At 48.7% G+C, this 23,050-nt stretch overlaps 7 protein-coding genes across 7 annotated transcripts; 3 read left to right on the forward strand and 4 right to left on the reverse strand.

The window, feature by feature from the left end:
- Positions 1 to 1,274: 1,274 nt before the first annotated feature.
- CTRU02_210895 (FAD binding domain-containing protein) lies at positions 1,275 to 2,662 on the forward strand (the record flags this gene model as incomplete). The annotated part of the gene is made up of 3 exons (XM_036721862.1): positions 1,275 to 1,582; positions 1,630 to 2,137; positions 2,198 to 2,662. 3 exons carry the CDS (start codon positions 1,275 to 1,277, stop codon positions 2,660 to 2,662), a joined length of 1,281 nt encoding a protein of 426 aa, XP_036586234.1.
- A 563-nt stretch (positions 2,663 to 3,225) lies between these two features.
- CTRU02_210896 (metalloprotease 1) lies at positions 3,226 to 4,213 on the reverse strand (the record flags this gene model as incomplete). Its single annotated transcript, XM_036721861.1, has 3 exons — positions 3,226 to 3,298; positions 3,351 to 3,895; positions 3,950 to 4,213. 3 exons carry the CDS (start codon positions 4,211 to 4,213, stop codon positions 3,226 to 3,228), a joined length of 882 nt encoding a protein of 293 aa, XP_036586233.1.
- A 737-nt stretch (positions 4,214 to 4,950) lies between these two features.
- CTRU02_210897 (uncharacterized protein) lies at positions 4,951 to 6,172 on the reverse strand (the record flags this gene model as incomplete). The annotated part of the gene is made up of 4 exons (XM_070205537.1): positions 4,951 to 5,228; positions 5,297 to 5,355; positions 5,438 to 5,823; positions 6,107 to 6,172. 4 exons carry the CDS (start codon positions 6,170 to 6,172, stop codon positions 4,951 to 4,953), a joined length of 789 nt encoding a protein of 262 aa, XP_070060780.1.
- A 4,404-nt stretch (positions 6,173 to 10,576) lies between these two features.
- CTRU02_210898 (uncharacterized protein) lies at positions 10,577 to 12,144 on the forward strand (the record flags this gene model as incomplete). Its single annotated transcript, XM_036721859.1, has 4 exons — positions 10,577 to 10,808; positions 10,918 to 10,999; positions 11,059 to 11,234; positions 11,288 to 12,144. 4 exons carry the CDS (start codon positions 10,577 to 10,579, stop codon positions 12,142 to 12,144), a joined length of 1,347 nt encoding a protein of 448 aa, XP_036586231.1.
- Positions 12,145 to 13,255: 1,111 nt separating this feature from the next.
- CTRU02_210899 (uncharacterized protein) lies at positions 13,256 to 14,440 on the reverse strand (the record flags this gene model as incomplete). The annotated part of the gene is made up of 1 exon (XM_036721858.1): positions 13,256 to 14,440. The coding sequence occupies one exon, from the start codon at positions 14,438 to 14,440 to the stop codon at positions 13,256 to 13,258; it is 1,185 nt and encodes a 394-aa protein (XP_036586230.1).
- A 1,527-nt stretch (positions 14,441 to 15,967) lies between these two features.
- On the reverse strand, positions 15,968 to 16,808 carry CTRU02_210900 (uncharacterized protein; the record flags this gene model as incomplete). Its single annotated transcript, XM_036721857.2, has 3 exons — positions 15,968 to 16,273; positions 16,334 to 16,654; positions 16,707 to 16,808. The coding sequence occupies 3 exons, from the start codon at positions 16,806 to 16,808 to the stop codon at positions 15,968 to 15,970; spliced, it is 729 nt and encodes a 242-aa protein (XP_036586229.2).
- Positions 16,809 to 18,761: 1,953 nt separating this feature from the next.
- On the forward strand, positions 18,762 to 20,064 carry CTRU02_210901 (integral membrane protein pth11-like protein; the record flags this gene model as incomplete). Its single annotated transcript, XM_036721856.1, has 3 exons — positions 18,762 to 18,983; positions 19,043 to 19,551; positions 19,620 to 20,064. The coding sequence occupies 3 exons, from the start codon at positions 18,762 to 18,764 to the stop codon at positions 20,062 to 20,064; spliced, it is 1,176 nt and encodes a 391-aa protein (XP_036586228.1).
- Between the last annotated feature and the right edge of the window lie 2,986 nt (positions 20,065 to 23,050).

A 23,050-nucleotide genomic window follows, 5' to 3' on the forward strand; every position in this document is an offset into this window, starting at 1 on the left:
TCTGGAACTCCAGAAGGTAATCAACTTTGAAGAATAAAGAGAGACGAATAGTATGACTCTCGGTTCCCCGCCACCTTCTACGTTCTCTATTGCATGAATACCTGAAATCGGTGGCGGCAGATGTTGAGCTTTCATTAAGTACTCCAAACGACTATGAAAGCCACAATTTCCTCATCCAAGTAGTAGAAACACTTAAAGTTGATCAGATAATGGAGAAGGATTAGCAGCTTGATCTTTGCGAGTTTTTGAGGTTCCCAACAGATTTTGTGATGTAACTACCTAGTTTCCACAAGTTGGCTTATTGGGGGCTTCAAACAAAGTCAGCTAATTGGAGGCACAATGAGCAGGCGTGTTTGAAAGTGTCATTGCAAGGAACCCTTCAGTGACGCAGCCAAACGCGTTGATGCGGTACATGTATATCCAAAAGCCTTGTAGTTCGCGGAGACTTGCCAGGAAAATGCAAATTATTCAAGTAAGGTATGCTGACGACCGAAGCGTGTCCGGGGATGTGGAGATTGTCTGCGAGGAAACATCCTTCCATTGTCATAACACAGTTTCCAACAGCATCAGCAACATTTGTCTTACTGGGCGGAAGTTCGTGAAATACCTTTAAAAAAGACCATGACAAATCTTTCATGAAGGTAAGAATATGTATTGTGCAGTGTTGAAAAGTGCTCTGTGTGCATCAGGGGTTTTGAAGATGATTATGCGTGGTGTCACGAAGAAACACCGCATCGCCCGTCTTTAGGTGCATCCGCGTTTGAATTGGGTTGAAACGGTCGGCAACTCTCATGCAGTGCGCACAATTTACAGTGCTCCCGATCCTCGGTGCCTACGATTCCCGGTGTCTACGATCTGCGGTGTCCGCAGTGTCCGTAGTGGTTGCAATGTTATCAAGTTCCCAGTCACTTTTCATTTGCCATGTGCTGATTTGAATGACAGCCAACCGGATGAGAGAGGACTCGGCAACTGCGGAGCGCGAGGTGTGTTTCCCCTTAAGCGAGTGCGAACCATCATAGCAAAGCTTGGCAAATCTGACATATCGATCATCTTCAATCAACGGCTTGCAAATGTACAGGATGTATGGTATGGTTGTCTCCGAAGTTTCCAATATGTTCTTTTGAATCACTTTGCATATAAAAACAGGTCGTTGCAAAATGCTTCAAAATGTTGAAGAGACATCCGCTTCAGTCACAACCACACACCCCCGGTAGCACTTTGCAACAGTACTTTACAAGACAAACCACCATTCACGAACAAAAACCACGACCAACATGTCTATCCAGTCCACTGACAAGAAGTTTCATGTCATTATTGCAGGAGGTGGCCCAGTTGGACTTACCGCCGCCCATGCTTTGTACAGAGCCAAAATCTCATTCACCATGCTGGAAATGCGCCATCATCCAGTTGTCGATGCTGGTTCCAACCTCGTCATCAATTCAGTCGGTCTCCGTGCCCTGGGTCAACTTGGACTGCTAGATGAGCTATACAATGTAAGCTCTGAGCTTCGAAGCGTCCATCGCATGAACCACAAGGGCAAAGATCTTGGTAGCATCGACTGGTTCCGTATGGAAATGGAGAAGTGAGTGTTCCTTCGCATATATTAGAAGATCTTCGCTAACATCACAGTTTCGGTACCTGGCCCCGCGTTCTGAGTCGCCATGACCTGTCAAAAACACTATACGACGCTCTGCCTGAGTCGTTGAAAGCAAATGTCATCTGCAATAAGAAAGTATCCAATGTCGAGTCAACCAAGTCTGGCGTTCTAGTACATTGTTCCGACGGTTCAATCTACGATGGTGACATTGTCATCGGTGCAGACGGTGCTCATAGTGCCACTCGTCGTAGCATGCGCAATCTCGCTCTTGAACATGAACCGTCAGCGGTTAACGATGATCAGCCGTTCGACGTGAAATTTCGCTGTCTCTGGCTGCGTTTCCCTTCCACAGCAACGTCACTTGTCTCTACGGGCACGTCGGTCGAGTGTCATGGAGTTGGTGCAGCAACACAACTCTTCGCGGGAGAAGAAAGTGCGGTGGTGGGTATTTATGAGCGCCTATCTTCTCCAACTAAGCAGCGTATGCACTATACCCGAGAAGATGAAGAGGCTTTCGTCACTCAATGGGGTCACTTGCCTGTTGCTAAGGCTCGCGGCAAATGTTTCACCCTTGCGGATGCCTACGCTACATGATCTGAGGCTGGTCTCATTTCTCTCGAGGAGGGTGTGTTGAAGCACTGGTACTGGAACTCCCGCATCGTACTTGTCGGCGATGCCGCGCACAAATTCACACCTTCCACGGGATCAGGTTGTAATTTCGGCATTGTGGATGTCGTCACCCTTGCCAACGAACTTAACAGCCTGCCTGTATTCTCCTCAGAATTTGACATAAACACAGCTTTCCAGAGATACCAAGAGGCAAGGCAGGAAATGACGGCACAACAGTGTAATGAAAGTGGTAGCATGACAGACATGGCAACTTGGGGCAGTTGGTTTGCGAAGTTTATGGATATATGGGTCTTGTATTACGGGTTTGCACAGTCATGGCTCGAGGGACAAGATGCTCAGAAGACTGCCACAACGCCGGTATTCGACTACATCTATGACAAAGAGAGATTGGTTGGCAGGCAGCCATGGGCCAATGCCGTACCAACTAAGCTATAGGGCTGGCGTCTCTTGGGGTTTGAACTAGAAGATTGCTTGTGAAGGAATTAGTAATTCATGATCGTTTGTGTATTAGAAGCTAGCATGAATACATTCTGTTTTTTTATTTTTTTTTCATTTTCCTACTTCTTTCATTCATTCCTAGAAAAGAGTATATCTGAGCACTTATATGGTACGTTGGGACTGCCAATGTACTATTTGAGCCGCCACAGTCATACCTCTATTAACACATTGTGATGATGTTCAAGAACACAGACATATACGTACGGAAATTCTCGTAAGTTCTACGGAATTAGCACGACAGAGCACCAAGGTTGGGTAAAAGTTAATAACCCTTCATAGCGGAAAGCAAAGGACGTGAAACAGGCGCTGATAATATGAAGACTGTAACTCAGCCTTCCATTTCCCGTTATACAATACGCGAATTTCATGATGAATGTGAAATAAACCAAGCAACAAGGCAGTAAAACATGCCTAAAGTGGGACAAGTTTATTTATTTAACTCAGTAAAATCTGTAGGTAAGCTGTAACAGATGCAAAAGATTATCTTCTGCTTTTCTGGCTCAAACTCCTTGCCTCAAGGTATTAAAAGACCGATACATACGCTCCTCCTGCAGGGGAGTGAAGTGCGAAAGACTAGAAATCGTGAGTAATTTGTAAGGAGTCAATTTGGAAACCGAGAACATACCAGTCGTGTTTGGAGTAATCCATGTAGTTGTGAATAGGATCAAGCCCAGGTTGCTCAGGGCAAGAGTCCTGTTCAACCGGGCAGCCGACAGTCGCCACCTTCGTCGTTGGTGTATCATCAACATAGTCTCCCTCACCAGTACAGCTGAAGCCGTCAAACACATGAAACAGACCAAACCAATGTCCAACTTCATGCGTCGCCGTCTTTCCCTTGTTGTCCTCTGGATCCCACGGAACCCCGGGTCCGCCGGGCATTGTGCCGGCACTCACATGGCATCCATCGTATGTATACCAGGACGTGCCGTTGATCCCCGTATTCCAAGGGTCCTCTACAGGAAAACTGCATATGCCCGTGACTGAGCCTGGATTTGTCATGAGACCGGTCTCAAAATAAATGTTGAGTTCGTCGTAGCCTCCCTGGCGAAGGGCTTCGGCTTTCTCTTTGATACGAGCTTGGCGGGTCCAGGCGTCATTGACGGTGTGGGTTGTATTTTTGACGACAAATTGGATGTTGTGTGGAGCAAATGTCTCGTTTAAAACACGCATCTACTGAGATATTAATCATTGCATTCGATCCAATCTTCTGGAGGAAATACAGACCTGGTCATTAACCATCTTGTTTGTGATGAAGCCTGCATGGGCCTCATCTTCAACAATGTGCAGATACGTTGGAATGAGCAAACCATGCGCTCTCTTGCTCAGAAAGTTAGAAGAAAAGCCCTCGGCGCGGTGAGCTGCTCGCAACGTTGAGGCAGCCTCAACGGCTTCAGGAGCCGGATTACTGGAGCCACAAATCTCTTGAGCGGCAACCTGCCAGACAGTCGCAAGACCAACGGAGTTGGCAACCACAGTCTTGAACTTCATGATGCTCCAAAGCGGGTCCTTGAGTTTTGTGCTTGTCAGTGACACAGGGGAAATCCGACGAAGAAGGGCAGGATGCTTTCTTAAATGCCCAATGGCATTCGGCTCTGATGGTCCGAATAGGAAGGTGCCCGTCGCGATGGGTTCATGGTGGCAGTTGATTCTCATATTGCCATGTTGACTTTTTCCCCAGACGATATCCCTCTCTCCCCTGCCTTTAAATGGGGCAATACGATATCTGAGGCTTGGCTTCTTACCAAGGCGCTGATCCCCTCGTGATCTCGTAATTCGCGTTTGAATTCACGCGATTGCAGGGGCAAGCATGCACCCTCGCCAAGAATTCCTAACGTTAAGACAGTAGTTGTGTCCATGCTTCATATCATCTATCAGTTAGTAATAGCTTGATATTGGCAATCTTCAGAAGTATCGCTAACGAGACAGTTTAGAATTCTCAGCCAAACAAAGTAGATTTTGATCAGAAGTAACAACATGCTTGAGTGCTAGGCATACGAGATTCGTATTGTTAAGACGCCAAACCTTTTAGCACAACCAGGCATGCCCATGTCGGTTAATTCAGATCAGTATTCACGCTATCAAAAGGACCACATAGGAAGGCGCGATGTCCGCAGCAAATTGGAGCAATTATACGTATTCATACCATGTGCAGTCTAATTATATAGGTAAATTTCGGTACAAGTTTATCCCTCCAGACTACCATCTTCTCAACACTGACGGACCACTCAAACATCGCTCGATTTTGAAGGCGATGCAATCGAGTCGTCCTTGCTCGTTATGGTTTCATTGATTGACCTAGTGCCAGAAAATACAAGGTGACCTTTTTGCGGATCAGAGCTATTATTGCGACCATTCGACGACGAGGAAGAAATGGACGCTTTTCCTGCAGGTGCTATCTTGGAGGAAACCACCCTGAGAAGATGGCGCACATTTGGCATACAAGCGACAACGATGCCTACGCCAAGCTCAACGAGAGCCCACAGAGCGGCGGTGACGGATTCGACTGAAGAACAAGTCAGACATCAACGCTTATGATAGGCGAAAGGTGGTTGAGATGCATGGGAAACTTACGTGTCGGGTTCTGGTAAAGAGCGTCATGGAACTGAATCAGGGACTGAATACGCAAACAGCTGACAATGGTGAGGCTAACGGAGAAATCGGTTAATTCATATCACACGCGTTAGCTCAACCTAGCAGACGAGGAACACCTACAATATGCCGACCAAGAACATCGCCATAACACCAAGCTTCTTTTTGAAGTCCATCTGAAGCTTGTAAACCTGCGTGATCGGCAGAACGAGCATGACCAAGTCGATGGCGATTTGAAACGCTACGTGGATAAGACCGATTGACGAGGATTGAACACCGCATCCGCCCTGATGCTCGCCATCCCAGCCGTTCCAGGCGTATGAAATCGGCTGGCACTGCACGCAGCACAGGATGACCCAAGTGAGTGCTACAAGCAAGTTGAACATCTGTGTGGCAAAAACGGCCCTGCGGAAGACTCTATCAGGAAAAATCCTGAGAAAGCAGAAGAGAATCGAGGCCTTGATCGCAGCCATGGCCAAAATGTAAATCATCTCGAGGACAAACATCAACTGTTACGATATTAGAACCGCGGGTTAACAGATGGAGCTATTGTGGCAAGCAATTTTGCACGCACCTTGAGAAAAGCCGTAATACCGTCGGCGCCGACCACCCACATGTCCACACCCCAGTAGGATCGAGCTGTCGCTTCACAGAATCATTTAGATACCCACCTAGCTAGTGGAGGTTCTTCATATCTTACCTATCGTGGCGGTCATGAAGAGCATATTCACAAGGATCTTGGATAGTTGTTACCTTTTGGAAACCAGGGTACTGTCACAACAAGCAACTTACGAAGCTGATGACGATGAGTGTGTCATCGTGTCCCCATTTCGATATCCTTGCAGCCTTTGATATCATTCTTATCACAAAGAAAGTTACCATTATAACAATAACGACACCAGTTGTCCAGTAAATCTTAGGCTTGACATCCTGGTAAGGATATTCGCATTGTGCCCAAGTCAGCTTGGCGAGTGCTTCCACCTTGTAAGCCTCGAGCCACCAATATGGCCCTTTAAGAGCTGGATGGAATATCCAACGAACCTAGATTCTCCCTTATCGTGCAAGCCGATCGAACACATGGCTCAACAGCTGCATTGAACTGGGAATCCGCACACAAGCAAGCTCGGTCGGTAAGAGGACATTTCGTTAAAGGGAACGCTTTAGTCATGCAACTGATCTGAAATTGGCAAATGGTAAGCAATGTTATCACTGCGGTTTGCCTAGGGTTTCTATGCTTACGGCACATGGAGGGATATCGGCCAAGCTCATCTGATTCGCAGCTGCGGCGAGTCCAGCACAGGCCAGCAGCAATATGCCGAGCTTGGAGACGTGAAGCATCTTGAGGCTTGACGTTGCAAGGGACTTGGGAATTTCAGACGAGTAAGGTGGATTACGGTGGTAGTATTGGGCTAAAGAGGAGCCTTGTCATATGAACAGAATGTTTTTCCCTGATTTTCTTTTTTTGTTCTCGTTTGTCTGAGTTTGCCACTCATCATCCCGTTAATTGGGCCTGGAAGAGTCTTACTTCCTCGTGTCAGAAGCCAGCACGGCGGTAAGACATGAGTAAAGTGTACTTGAAAAAGATAAATGACCTATAGAACGAAAGTGAAAAAAACAAAAACAAAAAACAAAAGAAAGGTGCTTTGCCAGAACAAGTCATGTTCTAGGCATATCGTGAGTAGGCTTTTCCGAGATCAGCATTTTGGATTGACCAAAGGGACGAAAGTTGCCGCCAGATCTCAAGCATTAGAGGCCCGCCTGGAACCTCCCCTTAACATGATGATAAATTCCGAAGGCGAAGAACTCGGTACTGTGGGACATTGTCTAAAAGTGACGTTTATGTCATGGTTGCTTTCTGTACAAACGGATGCGGCTTTCTAGAAGCCATGTCGGCGACGACCCCACAACGCCAGGACGCCCTTGGAAAGATGAACAGCTGTAATAAGATATGAAAAGACAGCCAGTAAGCAACGAAGATTATGGACCAGAACTTGAAGAGTAAACGGGAGAATTGGGAAGAAGACGCTTGACGCTTGTGTTTTCACACCTATGATCTATAGCAGCATTATTTTGGTCCAACGGGCAACCGATTGCCAAAACAAAAGGCAACGATGATGCCAGCTTCTAGGGTTGTCCCTAGATGAATGTCGTCATATTGTGAACACATCCCTCAATGTTGATTCCGCGCAGACGCGGAAAGCAAGGATATCGATTGAGTGCCACTGACGCTTGGAAAGTGACGGATATAGCATTAGTTCAAAAGCCTCACAGTAGTCCACCGATTTTGACAAGAGATGAAAGGGTGGTCCTAGGTTAGGATAGCGGAAAGCTTACTGACTGCCAAAAGATTATGATTACTATTCCATTACAAGCGTCTGGCCAATTGCCATGCCGCAAGCAGCCATTGCTGACAGATCAATGGAGTAGTGTCTCAACGCTCAGCCACACACATTGCAGAATTGAACGATATTCACCCGTAGCGCGATACCTAGACGTATAGGGGAAGCCTGGCTTTTCAGATGGGGACTAGTCGAAAAGCTGTATGCTAGGCTGTAACGAATCTTGTAGCGTAAGAGTATGCGAATCTGAGCTGGAGGGACGGGGAAACAGTTCTGCCGGTCTACGGGGATAGGTCGGCCGGACGTGTGAAGGAGAGAAAGAGAGTTCTGGGTTATCGAGTTAGATTGGACGCTTTGGCGTGCAGTTGTCGACATGTCGAAAACGAAGCTACTATGGAATCTACTGTACGACCTCAGGTGAGGTGACCGGTGTGGCTTTGTGAAAAGAAGGAGACAGGTATGACACCTGACACGTAAGACCCCGAAACGGATAGCAGTATACCCTCATCGACCCAATGGCGAAGAATTCGCGTTTGCCAAACTAGGAGAACAATAGCAAACAAGATACAGTCTGGCGCTCTCAATATCCCCGGGGTCTCCAACCAACCACTCAGCCCGGATTCAATAATGGATGTCTTACTCGTACGATGACGGCGAGCTCGAATACCGACGCTAATCCCTTTTGAAGACCAGCTGGCAGACAAGTGCAAAAAAAACATCAGGACTACAAACGGTCTTTGGAGTTGTCCGGCTGGTAAGTACCCGTCGCTAGACGCTCTCATGCGGATAGTCGATCCCCCGAAGTTGAGCAAACGTCTTGTGTCCAAGCTTGTTTGCTTAAATGACTCGGTCAAGAGGGGGAGATGCGAATGAAAACGCGGATGCAAGAGAAGTCCAGGACACCAAATGGTTAGCTGCACCAGCGTTATCAGCGCTCAGGAGAGGCAAAGAGGGGAAGACAACGTGTGATTGGAAGAGGGAAATCGCTTAACCTCCTAGGTCTGGGCCGAGAGCCATGCTTGCGCAGGTTCATCCCTTAGTGTCCCCGGGCGTTTCCCCGTGCCCCTTGCACCTTGGCGCTGCGCCCTGTTATCCCACGTGGTGATCTTGTATCTTGGCTCTGCCTGTTTAACCATGGCAGGCAAGCGAGCATTCAGAATTATGGCTGACTGCAGAGAACATCTGCGAAGGGTATGGTGTCTCTCTTCGTTCGAACTTTCTTCCTTCGCTCAGTCCGACGATCAGCATCACCCTTACTCGCTGCCGCCGTCATCAGCCTTCCATCCGTCGAAAACGGTTTTTGACTGCGGCAGAGGCGTTCTCCTACACATTTTCAAGAAAAGGACATTAGAGTCATGAGAAATAAGGACGTCGGCTGAGATCTGGCCATGAGCCTGCTCGCTCCTCTCCTCTCGACGTTGGAGCCCATGGATCGCGAAGTTGCGGCCAAAGTTAACCAGACCACAGGGCAAAATGACCAAAAGAAGATAAGAGTAAACAAACGAGGTTCTTTTGTTCGCTGTCAAAACTCAGACAGACCAAATCCCGATCGGCCGATCCTCCACAAAGACCGCATAAGTCTTGCGTAGGTACACGTCGAAGGGGAAGTTAGGCAAGCGCTAACTATTCTCCGGCTCGCATCACCCGAGAAGGGGCTGCACATAGGGCCTCTGCACAACTGTTGCTACGTGGACAAGATGGGGAGATCATTGGCCCCCCGGCTGAAAATGCTGGGATAAATCAGGTGTTTGCTCGGCAGAGTCAGGGGAATGGGGTCAAGCAATAACTAACTGACAAACTAGCGTTGCTTAAAAAGGGTCACTAACACTAAAAAAAACCAGTATGTACGACGCGCTTTGACCTGCTTCTTCCTGCATCCGGTTGGAGCGCCGCCCATCTAAACTCGCCAATCCGCCAATGCAAACTTTGTAGTGTCGCTTTCACCCTCCCGCCCAATGATGGTAGATGGACGCAAGCCACCCAGCAGGCGTGGCTCCCTTTCCCGAAGGCACCGCCATTGGCCAGCCTAGCTTCGGCTTTGGGCACTTGATGGGACTACGGACACGCGGGAGAGAAGTAGGGACCGTCATCCAGACCGAGTGATGCGAGGGACGCATTCGTCACTGCGTCCTGATCCGTCTGGTCGTGTTTGTTCAGCGTACTCGCCTCTGATTTGGTCCGTGCAGTGTGCGTGGTTTCTCTGCGGTACCTTTTGAAGAAGTCGAAATTCAGTCTCTCCATATCTAGTTCAAGCTGATCAAATGGACCCCCCTTTGCTAAACCCAAAGTAGAGGGGATCTCCCCCGTTTTAATAAGTTCAATCTGAGATAGAATGTATGATAGATTAGCTGAACAAAGTAATAGTTGACACTCTCGTTTGTCACATTTTTCAAGTTTGGACCATTCTCATCCTGTCTTCTATTTCTTGCAGGATGCTTCTGAGAGCCCTGTGGTCGCGTCGAATAAGATATTTTTGAGTTTACTCTTACCGGAATAGACCGACCGCAGAAAAGCTAAGGGACCATGATCACTTAGAAATAGCACACGACTAGGTTTCCGTTTCAAGCATCGTACGGTCAGATTCTTTTTTTCAAGTGGACCAGATAGAGAACCCTTTACTCTGTTTGGCTAGCTAGGGGTGTGTACATCTGATCAGCCACAAAACCGCTACATGTGGTCTGGGAGGGTCTGCCGCCCTCGAGCGTGTCGCCTAGCCTCACATGCGAAGTAGCACTAAGAAAGAGGGACAAGACATATATCACTACCCACGGCGCCCAGGGTTGACAGAGGGTCCATGTTGCTTCTGTCCCAGCGCCTTCGTTGTCTTCTCCGCATTTGACGTCGATTTATCTGGACGACATCGCACTTCAGACATCACACATTCCACAATACGTTGACCAGGAAGAGAGACACTTGATTCAAGATGGATGACAAGGAAGGCCAAACGAAGCCTACTGCGGCCCGGATAACGACAACGGAGCCCAGGTTCAAATTTCCTGATTGGATGGTCTGGTACAAGAAGCCCGAATACAGGGATTTTCGAGAGTATGCTACAGCCATTCGGACCGGAAAGCGACCTCTGAGTAGGGACGGTCGGGACAAGAGCCCCATTCCCGCGCGGTTGAGTCTGGAAAAGGTGTTGGCCAACGAGACCTGTGAGCATCCTCCCCCCCCATCTCGACTCTATTCCTCGCAGCTCGAGAAACAACGTTGTCGCCTATGGACATGGATGTGAACAAGGACTAACCTTCTCTTCCCGTGCAGGCTCGCCAATGTCCCTGTATGACTTTTATATGTATCTCAAGTACATTGAGTTCTCTCCCGAGAACCTAGAGTTTTTCGTCTGGTATGTCTTCTCGCATGGCGCTGCTCATCGCGGACCATTCTGACAATCCATACCTTCAGGTTCCGAAACTATGAAGCCATTTACGCCAAGACAGGCAGTCTCAAGGACTTTCCTGTTGGCAAGAAGGATCCCGACGCAGAATCATCGCGAGACAGCGTAACGGAGAGCACTATAGGCTCCATCCACAAGCTTCCGTCCATCAAGATGTCCGAGTTCGAATGCGATCCCGAAGCAGGTTCGTTGATATTCATTCTCATTCATCCTCCTGTTGAGGCTAACCTTCCACAGCCAACGAGACTATGTCCCACATTGTGCAGCTCATTGCCCCCGAAGCCGCTTGCAGGCCAAACAGCAAGTGTGCTCCGACCGGCCGTGATCGTATCAAGTCTTGGGCCAACGCTTGCGCGAAGCCAGCGTGCTCAAACACCGTCGCTACCGTCATTCCCGCTCGTATCGCCCCAAACTCAGCGTACCGTGTCGAGCTCAATGCAGTAGTCAAGACTTTCCTTCTGCCTGACTCCGAGAAGGAGCTCAACATCCCCCCTGCCATGCGTGACCAGGCGCTTCTCGACCTCCAGCACTCCTCTGATCCCGCCCACCTTCGTCCCATTGCCGACCATGTCTACGGCCTGCTCAAGAACTGCTCTCACCGAAACTTCGTTAGACTCGGCGTCTCCAACGGCACCTTTGAGACTCTTTGCATGGCTACCAGCGTGGGCATCGCTCTCACCATCGGTGGTTTCCTTTGCGTGATTCTCAGAGCGTTCGTGCCATTCATGGGCGCCCACAGCCGTTATAACGCTTTCGCACCTTGGCCCATGTGGTTCGTTGGTATGTCTCTTATCCTCTCGGGATTGAGGGGCAGCTGCTTCTTCCTGTTGCTGTTCACGAGACGCCAGCCACTACCATGGGAACGTTTCGATGACAGCGAATCTCTATTGTCGCAACGGACTGGGCTTATGAAGTTTTTGTCTCGTATGATGATCTTTGATCGTAAGATTCGCGTCAAGGACGTTCATCTCAGGAGGTTGCAACACAAGATTGTTCTGCAGGCTATGCTTGGTGGTGCCATCTTCGCATGTCTATGCTGCTTGCTATTCGTCTTGTTGCCGGTCTGGTCACAGTCTTCACTTTCTGAGGTCTGAGGGGAGGAAACTTAATGGTCTAACGTGAATTGGGAGTTGGGCTTAGTGAAGGTTTATTTTTTTTGTTCTTAGTTAGCGGTGATATCCCCAATGCAGGAAATTTGAATAATGATCCCATTTGTCTATAGTCTGGAACATTCCTCTGCGTGTCGATCTTAGGTAGTTTAATGTTGTTTTCGTCTTATGAGTGCTACCGTGTCCTCGGATGGTTCACTGTGTTTTCTCGGATGGCTCTACGGGGTTGTCTATCGGACTTTTCTTGGACTCTTAGCCTTCAAGCGGTTTTCATCCTGTAACATTAATCAACCTTAGATGACACGCTTAATGAGGTTGTGCTTTGCCCCAGAGCAGCATCCATGGAGAATTCACTTTTCCCTTCAATTTCCCGATAAAGTGATTTATCAAATGTCTCCAGTGTTAGCTGCTTAGCTAGACTCAGACGAGATGGCGGCGACAGTAGTCCTTTACAACAAACGGTCACCGCCCTCCACACCTACCTTAGGTTCTATGTTCCTTTACTGGGGTGTTCTAGAAAACTACAGCAGAACACTTATACCTCACAGGGCCACAGCTTGATATGGTGGTTATTTCAAGATATTCTTATTCAAGGGCCAAGGTTGCAGGTGGTCTTCATCTTGGATCGCAATGAGATATGAGAGCACCATTGAGACTATATTAGGTTGGTATATAGAGCTAGGCGGGGTTACGAAACACATAGCTCGGTGTCTTGACTTTGTCGAGAGATAAAACATGGTCACAACGGTATGACTTTACCTAGGTAGCTGCGTTATCAAAGAGGCAAAACCTGCACATCGCATCGGTGGTAAAGGGCTACAGTGCTAGACAAACATTCACAAGTCAGCCAATCTGGCAACTAAATCGCTGTCGAGACTACATTTCAGATAGCAGCGCGAGTGTAGGGAGCCCGCCTCAGCCTCAGGTCCGAAAGAGCACTAATGCTAGTGAAATCTCGTGGCATCTGACAACAGATTCATTCGTCACCTAAAATCTCAACAACGTAGGTTTTGGTCAAAATAGAGCCGTAATTGGGCGGCAACATCAAAGAAGTAAAATGAGAGAATGAGAGTTGGCGATTATCAACTAATTAACCTTACTTGCTCTCCTGCTCCACGATCCAATCATTCACAACCTCTGCAATCTCCAAGCTGTTCTTTTCAAGATGCAAAAAGTGTCCGTTTCCATGGATCCCAATCTCACCCAGCTTGATCCACTCCGGCTGCCCACCCACTTGCTTAAGATAGTTCACAAGGCAGTGGTCGTAGGTGATGTGCACGCTCGCCTCACCAGTGACCATCAGGAACGGCACACTCGCAATCTTGGGCAACTTCCTCGCAGGCTCCTTTTGCATGTGGCAGCTGCGGAGAGCAAGCGTCTCGTTGCCAACAACCACAGTCTCGAGTTCATCAGCACTGGCGACGGGGGGGTCATAGTCGAGGGGAGTGTTGGCCAAGCCCCACGGATTCGCGGGCGTGCCACCGAGGTCATACCCGTAGCTCCAGAAGGGGATCGTCGTGCCCTCGAGGTTGATGTTGGCGGCGATGTATTGCGGGCAGTCGTTGGACAATAGAATCGGACCGCGGGCGCCGATAGAGTGAGATACCAGGTACGCCTTCTCGCCTAGCAGCGACAGCAACTCGCATCCGGACGCGCGGAGAGCGTTTTCCTGAGGGACCCAGTTCACGGTCAATGGGATAATGGCCTTCTTGAACTGCTCAAACGTCGGATCACCCTTCCGACCGGTACCGGGCCACTGTGTGTGCAGCTTGCTCTGGGGATAAGTGTTGTACACCTTTACCGCCGTGAATCCCTTCTCGATGCCCTCGGCAGCAGTACCGGCGAGCATGGGGAAGTTATCAAGGTCGTTCTCCGCAGACCGCCCGATGGCAGTCGTGTCGACGAGATAGACTGTGTGACCCTGCTGCAAGAAGTATGAAGCCCAGCCGGGGCGGTTGTCGGGCGTGTTGAGCCAGGTAACGCCCGTAGTGCCGCCGCCGTGGAAGAAGACAATGGGCTTCGCTGCGGCAACGCCACGACGGCGATTGCGACCGGAAGCCAGGGGGACGAGCTTCTCGACATAGAGCTGATCGACGGTAACATTGCCTGACGCCTTCTCGATGTAACGGCCACCAACATAAAAGAAGTCGCGCGTGTGAGGGGTTTCCTTGGAGACACACTTTGTGCTGATTGCGTTGACGCCGGTGCAGTTTCCGGAGGCGAGGGCCTGGGCGGCGGCAGCGGCGCCGGCGACTACGGAGGCAAGGGACAGGCGGACCATCTTGACGGAGCGGAGGAGGTACAGAAGGGGTAGTCGAGAGAGGATACGGCATGAGTCGTTGGAGCTCGACTGTTATTTAATGTCCTCGGCGAGCTGCCAATGGAAGGCCCATTGCCAATGTAATCGGATGTTGGCGCGTCATTCCCCGCCGAAATGCTCCATTCGAGAGGTTGGTTTGCTCCAATGACTTCTGTGTCTGGTGTGGTCCAGTATCCAAGGGGCGGAGATGCCGGTTGCATCGTGCCATGGACCCTTGTTCCTGACGATCCCCTCTACTGGACCCCTAGCTCCCGGGGTGACAGAGTGGTTAAAAAGGTGAATAGATTTTGAAAGCTGGGGTTGACGATGTCTAAAAGATAGCCTGTGGTCGATCACGCAGTTGAGAAGTGATAGCGGGATGAGTGTAGTTAGTAATGTGGTATTAAAAGCAGACGTTGGTCAATGGACTTTGTAAGGCCAACCTTGCCAAGGCAGTAGTGCTCAGGGGCATTCGGGTTCCCTGCTAGGCAGCATGCTTGGGCGGAGCCTGGTAAATGAAGCTCGGTGCTGTTGACCTCTTTCGATAAAGACCGTTGTCAAGGTCTTGATTTCAGCTAACTAGTGGTAAGCTGAGAAGCTGGAGGTGATATCTGAAGATCTCGCAATGGTGGAACAAAACACAGTCTCTGTAGAGCCGCTAGCTGTGAATCTTTGCAAGGCACTAGTCTGTGGAACTTGAGCAGCGCGTTAGCGATCCTTTGGAAAGGTACAAATTTGTATCTTGTCCAGTTGGCTGTAATGAGACCTTCATGGACATTAAGTGCTTTCGCAACCCCAAGCACGCGGCATCATTCCAGGATCACAAAGTTGTCTTATGAAAATGTCAATGCACTTGTAAATCACCCTGCCATACTCTTTTGTGAAATGTATTATTGATGATTTATGACTGTGTACTTCTGCCAATGCCCGTTGCGGCTCGTCAAGCAGCCAGCAATAACTCAAATCCTCCATGTTAGCCAGTCATTGCTATTTCCGTAGAAACCTCGTAGACCCCTAAGAAACCACCACCATTGCTACTGCTTAGCCGCTATCTGGGAACCCGACCGGTCGTAGAATGCTACTTGCCAAGCTCGGTTTATTTGGTTGGCGGCAACGGCTTCGGAGGCGGCGCCGGCTTCGGCGGGCGAGGGCGGGGCTTGGGAAGAAAAGGTGCCATTGTTGCAAGTTGTCTTGATCGTTTTATGTTTTGTAAAGTTGTTTGCTCAGCTTGGATAGTTGCTTGTAAGAACTCGATCGGTTAATGCTTTTGTGGTTTGTTGAGTTATCGAGAAGAGCAAGAAGATGTAAAGTGCTGCTGTTTTTATAGCCTTCGGCTGTGATGTTACTGAATCACTGCGAGAGATCAACAGTTGGTGTTGACTGGTGAATACATGCTAATATTCCTGTCACTGAGAGTCAGTATACTCGGTGAATAACTTCTCGTTTCCTCATTTGCAAGCCTCTTACTCATACCTTCCAGCAAACAGAATAATGTTCACTCAGTACTCCTCAATCACAAGACTCGACTAGCTCCAGCCCCCGTCCAGAGCGTGTAATCATCCCTGCCATACGCTTGAGAGTGACGCTATCGGGGCGCTTTTTATGAATCTTGTAGCTCCACATCCACCTTGTCTTCGCTCTGAATTGCAAGTCGTTCGACACTGAACCTCTGCTCTCAGAAAGGCTCATCCAACGGTCCACTGTCTTGATCATGCGCCAATACTCGAGGTAACGAAGAGGCGGCATTTCTGGGTTGGCTGCGTTCTTGAGGTAATTGGAACGACCTCTTTCATAAGTCTTGGTGAGCTGGTACATCTGTTTCGGCGTGATGTCTGTCTTCTAGGTGACATCGCGTTGCTCCAGAATCCGCTGGACCTTTTGCCACATGATTGGATTGTTGGGCTTCATATCTTCGTTAGCATAAAGGATACCGATAGCGGTGGCGAAGATGGCTTCGATTTTGAGCGAGACGTAAGATGCCGCATCACGAGCGTCAAGGTGCGAACGTAAACTGCTTGGCTCATGTTTGCCATCTTTCATATTCAAGATGCTGGCCAGGGTCTTGCCGACCTGGGTGACGGCAAGACCCGAGAATTCGAAGCCGGGATATTTAAGATGTGGTAGGACTTGTAGGAACTGTTTGCTAGCGGCATTCATAGCCGGCGCGTTTCCAAGACAAGAAGCTTCATCGAATGGCTGGGTACTTGGTTAGTATCTTATTCAACTTGTTGATTCATCCAGCACATACCACATTGCTTGGTCGAAGCGACAGCTGGAAGCTCAAACCGGAGACCGGGATAGCGGTTGGACAGTCTATTTCCTCGCGGTGAGTGCGATTAATAGTATCCATCGGCAAGACTCGGCATGAGTTGTCATCAGGCGAATATGGAATTTCGTTTTGTTCGATGTTGCTTGAGTTTTGACGTGGCTGTTGAAGAAAAACAGGCCTCGATAAAAAAGAAATTGAAAAAGAAAACTTCTGAAAGACTTCTTCTTTGACTTTGGGCCCTAGGTGAGAAGAAGAGAAAGTCTTCACTTTCAAATTGGGCAGGTAGAAAGAACGACGAAAGGTGATCAAAATCTGGGCAACTAACGACGAATCATGCCAAAGACAGTGCGTATGAACTTCCAGGGCTTTGAATACTAAGAGTTCCCTTCAAAGGAGAAGTAGAATCGTTCTCTCGTTCCCTGTCCAAGGTATACACTACTGGAGTAAGATGTATCGCGAATTTCATGCGTCCACTTATGGGAGTTGTCCTCACACCATTCTACTATCAACAAAGTCTAACAGACTGCTATAATCAACGACACCTGACTTGTGCCATAAATTAGATACGATCTCGTTAAATTCCACTCTTCAAACCACGTCACCAGCATCCATTGTTGAGCACTGACATAGAGCTCAGGACAAACCGTGTCGGGCTCACATATACCACTTACTAAAAGACTTGAAACTACACTTGGCATCATCAAACCACTTTAAATATCATCCAGGTTACTCCAATAAGAAACTCGGGGAGAAAGGGTGGTGGAGACGGCAAAGTCATGATGTATTCAAGTTCGGGCACCTCTTTACCCACCCGCGGAGATTCCTCTCGTCGGAACTCGTTGCGGATCCTGCAGCCGTTTATTGAATATTTACCCAAAAAGGCTTGGGCCCGAATCTGGCCTCATAGCTAAACTTCTTCTCCGCGGATTCGAAATCCTAATATGGAGAAACTGGTCACCGCCATGCTTTAGGCTGCCAGTGCTGTTGCAACCCGATGTCCGTATCGCCGACGGGCAATCGGTGATATCTCGTTGCCGTTCTTCTAAGACACTACCTACCTTTGTTCATCTGAGACGAAAAAAAATCAAAGCACTTCATCCGGTCCTTTTCAGGCGATCGCACAACGCAATCGTCGATACGTGGAATATGGAACAGCGACGCTAGGCTCTAAAGACGACTCAACAGTCAATCGCTAGAACGAGTCATTCTACGACTAGTGGTGGCGGAGTTGACTCGTAGTCGACCGTTGTAGAGAACTTTCGTACCTGCATGCCGCGATTCGTTTGGCTGACTTCTTTCGTTCATGGTGTGCCGGAAGAGGAATGGCCCTGGGCGATCTTTCCAAGTCGAATTTTCGGAATATGCATCGTCCGAATGGTATTCCAGTAGTCGGACTGCCCAAACCCCTTTGTGCCTCACGATGAGGCTTCCCCTCACAGCCTGTAAGCTTAACGCGGATCCATGCCGTTCCGCGAGCCACCTCGATCCAACGTTGAACTTCAACCCACAGCCTTTACTACATTCGTCATGATTTCTTTTAGTTCAGCATTCAAGAAAACGAATTTTGACAAGCGTAACAAAAAGAACAGGGGCAATACGTCAAATCGATCAATGTAATCCTCATCAATCTGTCATAATATGTCACTAGTTTGGCGGAGATTTGCTGCTTGCCGATGGCACGGACAGCAATTATCAAAAAAGGCTGAAAGTAAGCTTTTTCAAGCTTCACATCAGTCCAGACACAAGCGTCAACTTTCCTGGCAGCCTCACTTCCCCACCTCGGAGCTAACCCATAATGGTTTATGAAAGTGTCCATTCATCCATGCCCGGTTTAGAGTTGCGAAATCTGTGTCATCCGATCGGATCCGAATACAAGACGCAGGGAAGCATGTTCTCTGCACAAAGGGGTTGCAATAACATAAAGCTTTGATATTTGCACTGCATCTCTTCTTCTTTGCATGAGCCGTGTGTCCTTCTGTCCGTTGGAATGGTACACCAGACTAGATCGACAACAACTCACCAAACACCGTTGCCATGTCCAGCGGCGATGCTGCAGTCGCAGACGCCTTCGCGGCGGGACGCATACCACCAGAAATAAGCGTTGCGTATCTCGACGAGGATCGGGATACGCCGTCGATGGGGGCTTCGATTTTCATGTTTGTGCTCACGCTCCTGGTTGTCAACGGCCGGGCGTTTTCGCGATTCTTTCTACGGAAAAGTTTCGGACTGGACGATGCGCTCGCAGTCATAGGGATGGTGAGGAGAGCTTGGTCATGATACTTGGGGTACAACGAGACTAATACGACGGGCCGTAGGTCATGTTCATCGCTTTCGTGCCTTTTTGCATCATTTTGATCAACATCGGATCTGGTCGACATTTTGAGTATATCCAGTATGTTATGACGCAAGATACCCTGGAGGAAACAGAAATTCTCGACTTCGCTGCGCATCTCATTTACACGACCGCGTTGCTGTTTTGCCGCTACTCCGGTCTGGCATTCTACTACCGCGTCTGCGGCATTCACGACAGCTTCCTCAAGTCTATCAAATGGCTCGCAGGTTTCATATTTGCCGGATATCTCACGCAAATGCTGCTCATTGTCTTTCACTGTCTGCCGGTGACGGGACTCTGGCCATATGAGTGGCAGACGCAATTCAACCAGTACAAGTGTCTGCCGTGGGGATTTGTGTACGGCATCAACTCGGCGGTCTCGCTGCTGTGCGATTTCGTTCTCTTCGGAATTCCGATTGCCATGCTGCGGATGCTCGAGATGACTCGGAAGCGCAAGATCCAACTGGCTTGCATTCTTTTACCTGGCACACTGTAAGTTTGGCCAATCTGCAGATTCTGTATCAAAACTTGTAATGCACAGGCTAACACAGATGTACTAGTGTTGTCGCCATTTCTGTCGCTCGTTTGATACTTGTAATCAACGGCCAATGGCAACCAGATCAATCATGGATCTACAGCCCCTTAATCGCCATTGAAGTAGCCGAAATTGGCGCCACGTTGATTGCGCTTTCCGTCCCAGGGATTCGACCACTTTTGGATGAGATTCACAACAAAACAATCATTTGGCTCAGCAGACACTTACCCTGCCTGTTCAAGCGGAAGAACAGGGACGTTCACCCCGACCATTGGAGTGAATCCACAACGTGGAAGGACAACCCCACGCCAAGGCAAGCTGACTTCAAAATGCAAGACATGGAGGACATACTCGGTGTCGAACTCGCGGCTATTGAGAAATACGAGTCGAAATCTAGCCTCAAGAACAAGTTCAGGTCGGGAAGGCTTAGTCAAGTAGCCGTTATGGAGATGGGAGAAAACCGAATCTAAGGGTCTCCAGTCAACACAAACCACTTAAGGCACCATTCAGCCTCCCTGCCTCCTGTTTTCTCCATCCTACAGCAAATGAGATTTTCAGGTGTGGGATTTCATGGATTTTTCTGAGTAACAAATATCAAGTCTTTGGCTACAGTACATAGCAATTACAGGGTGCCCGTAATCGATGGTACCACAGAACACGAACTTATGACAGACATAACAAAAAAAGAAAACCAAGATTATTCTTCAAGAACTGCTCCTATCAAAGCGTGACACTTCACCATGCCCCCTCAACGCATGGCAAAGATCCCAGTAGCGTAGACATTGTCAAACCGTGCGTCTGTCAGCGCTATGATGCTGTCCACGCAATCTTCATGCTTGCCATCAGCTGAACCCGAGGTCGCCGAAATTGCAGATTTCCCTCGTCCCGTGCCAAGTCAAGTAAGACCAGATGTAGTGGAAAAGAGTTTCGATGGCTGGTAATCAGAGACGGGTTCTTCGATCGACACGAACGAAATTGAAGACACCATGCCAAAATTCATCTCTCGTACGGTTTCTGCGATGGTTGTTTCGCGCAGCAGGCGTCGAAAGGGTTTAGTTTAGAACTCAAGCATCCAAAGCGTTTCTGAACCATCTTTACAGGGCAGAGCCCGCAAAGCTTAATGGATTTTGGCTAGCGAGGGGGCGGTGGAGCGTTTGGAAGCTTATTTAGTGGGCTGCCTCCGTGATGTAGCTTTCTTGGTTGGGCCGTCTTCTTTTTGTGCCTGACGGACCGGTCACAACGGAACTGGGATGCTGGCAGCGGGTGGGCTGCATGTTCTGCAATGTGCCCCTTGCATATAGATGGAAGATCCATGGCCTCATGTGCGCACTACAGCCAAGTTCGCCCAGAAAGGGTTCCGTGGGACGCACGGAGGTGTGGGAAGTGTGTGAACTATGCCCAAAATGCAAACAAAAGGGACATCAGACGACGCGGGAAACAGAAACGCTTCGACAGATCATCTGGGAAACATTTTCTTTTTGGATAGTGTAACCGGAAGCCTGTTTGGCGTCTGGAGCAGTCTTAGTCCCATCAGAGCCCAGTCGGAGGCTCTCCTTGGTCCAAACCAACGGAGGCTCCCTCCGTTCTTCCCATCCCCCCCTTTCTACCTTCGTTTCCCTTTCGTTTCCACACGGTCCCATACTTGAATCGAGGGAGCTTCTGTTTCATGCTTCATTGGCCTCTGAAGGGAATCATCTACCGTCTGTTCAGAATCCCGACGTTGGCGGCAAGCTGAAGCCAGCAGCAGATTACGTGCTGCTGTCTAACCAAGGTCTCGGACTCTGAGGTTTCTTGGCGAAGTATATCGAGTAGGCCTTCTGAAGCCTTACACCTCGGTTTCGCCACTAAACGAGATGTTCCTTCGGAACAGGACTCCGATGCCTGCACATGGCGGGGCTCTTCGGTTGGGAATTCTCCCAAAGGGCTGGACCCACCATCCATCTCGGGTTTTGAATGTGAATTATTTCGTTATCGTAATGTTGATATTAGGAAAGAGGCTGTGTCAAAGAAGAAAACCAGAAAACTTTTCTCCGGACTCGCATTTCAAAGGTTGAAATATGGTGAGTTGGTAGACTGGTCCTTGAGTACCGACTATCGGCACCAATCGGACAATGAAGGAGGGATTATCACAATCTAATTGGGCTCTTGGCACGTCTTGTATTTGCGGCGTGTGACTTAGTCAGTAGCTGTAATAAATTAGTCGTCGTCGGCACTTACATCTTGGTTTGAATTTATCAAATTGACAGCTCTCTGATTCAGCCGCAATACACAATGATGTCACGCCACGGGAACTTTAGACTAGCGTGGAAAGGTAAAAGGACTATATTGTCCGCTGTGGGCAGTCCAATCTTTTAGCAGAAGTTTTTATATGCGGTACCAACCCAGTGATTGTGTTGCGTGAGACTATCAGCTTCAAACACCGTTCGTACTTGACTATGATTCCAATTATTTTTCCATTCCAAAGCTTCCGCCGCCGGTAACATCATCGCCACATAAACCAACCGGAGCCAAATACTCTTCGCCAGCTACTATGTCGAAACCAGGTCGAAGCCAGTTTGACCCTAGACCTTCTAGTTAGGTTCATGAGATTGGTACGCGGTTGCTCATTAGCAAGGGTATCTGCAGTCACTCGAAATGCTAAACTGGTATGACAGCAATGTTCCTGGAGATGTTCGCCAGAGACCAGCGGTTGCCTCCAAGTATGCAATCGAGGAACCGACATTCTTCCGTCAGGCAATATCCGGTATCGACACGTGCACTGGAACTTCGTCCAGCCACAGAGCTCTCTCTCCTTCGGAGCCAGAAAAGGCAACCTCCTGACTCGAGCCGTAGTCGCTGAATTGCTAGATCTGTGTTGATGAGAGGTACAACAATACGAGCAGCATAAACGCCGAGATGATCTCAAAGGCGAGCTGAGAAGGTTGTTAAGGTGGGGGTGTTAGGAACTCGAGGTAGGACAAGACATGGAAGTTCTTCATTTCCCATCGACTCTTTCATTTTGATATAACACGACACAGGTACATCAATTTTCTTTTTCTTTCTAACTGCCATTGTGTCATTTACTAGGTGTTGTTGGAACCATATCAGTCGCCATTGTGCGTTTTGTCGAATGCATCATTTACACCCTAGCATTTTCATAAATTTCAAGTCTGAAATTTGAAGTAAAAAGAAATGTTTAGTCATCGCAGGAATACTAGCTGTTCATTTTGACGTTATACCACTCCTTATTCTATTCTACGTACTTATGCTGGAGTAAATATTCTCCTTGGATGCCTTCACATTATCTGAGAAGGACCGTGGTCTACTGTTAAAGACACCGCAGCCTTTAAGACACTCGCTTTCCATCATTCTGACTAAAGTCTTCTAACAAAGTTTTGTGATGCCATGAAATAAATGCCTACAATATTACCCCAGCCAATGCCACTTTGTTGTTCAGGCCACCCACTGTCCTGAGAT

The sequence above is a fragment of the Colletotrichum truncatum genome, assembly GCF_014235925.2.
Source record: "Colletotrichum truncatum strain CMES1059 chromosome Unknown Contig_0007, whole genome shotgun sequence".
NCBI classification, from domain to species: domain Eukaryota; kingdom Fungi; phylum Ascomycota; class Sordariomycetes; order Glomerellales; family Glomerellaceae; genus Colletotrichum; species Colletotrichum truncatum.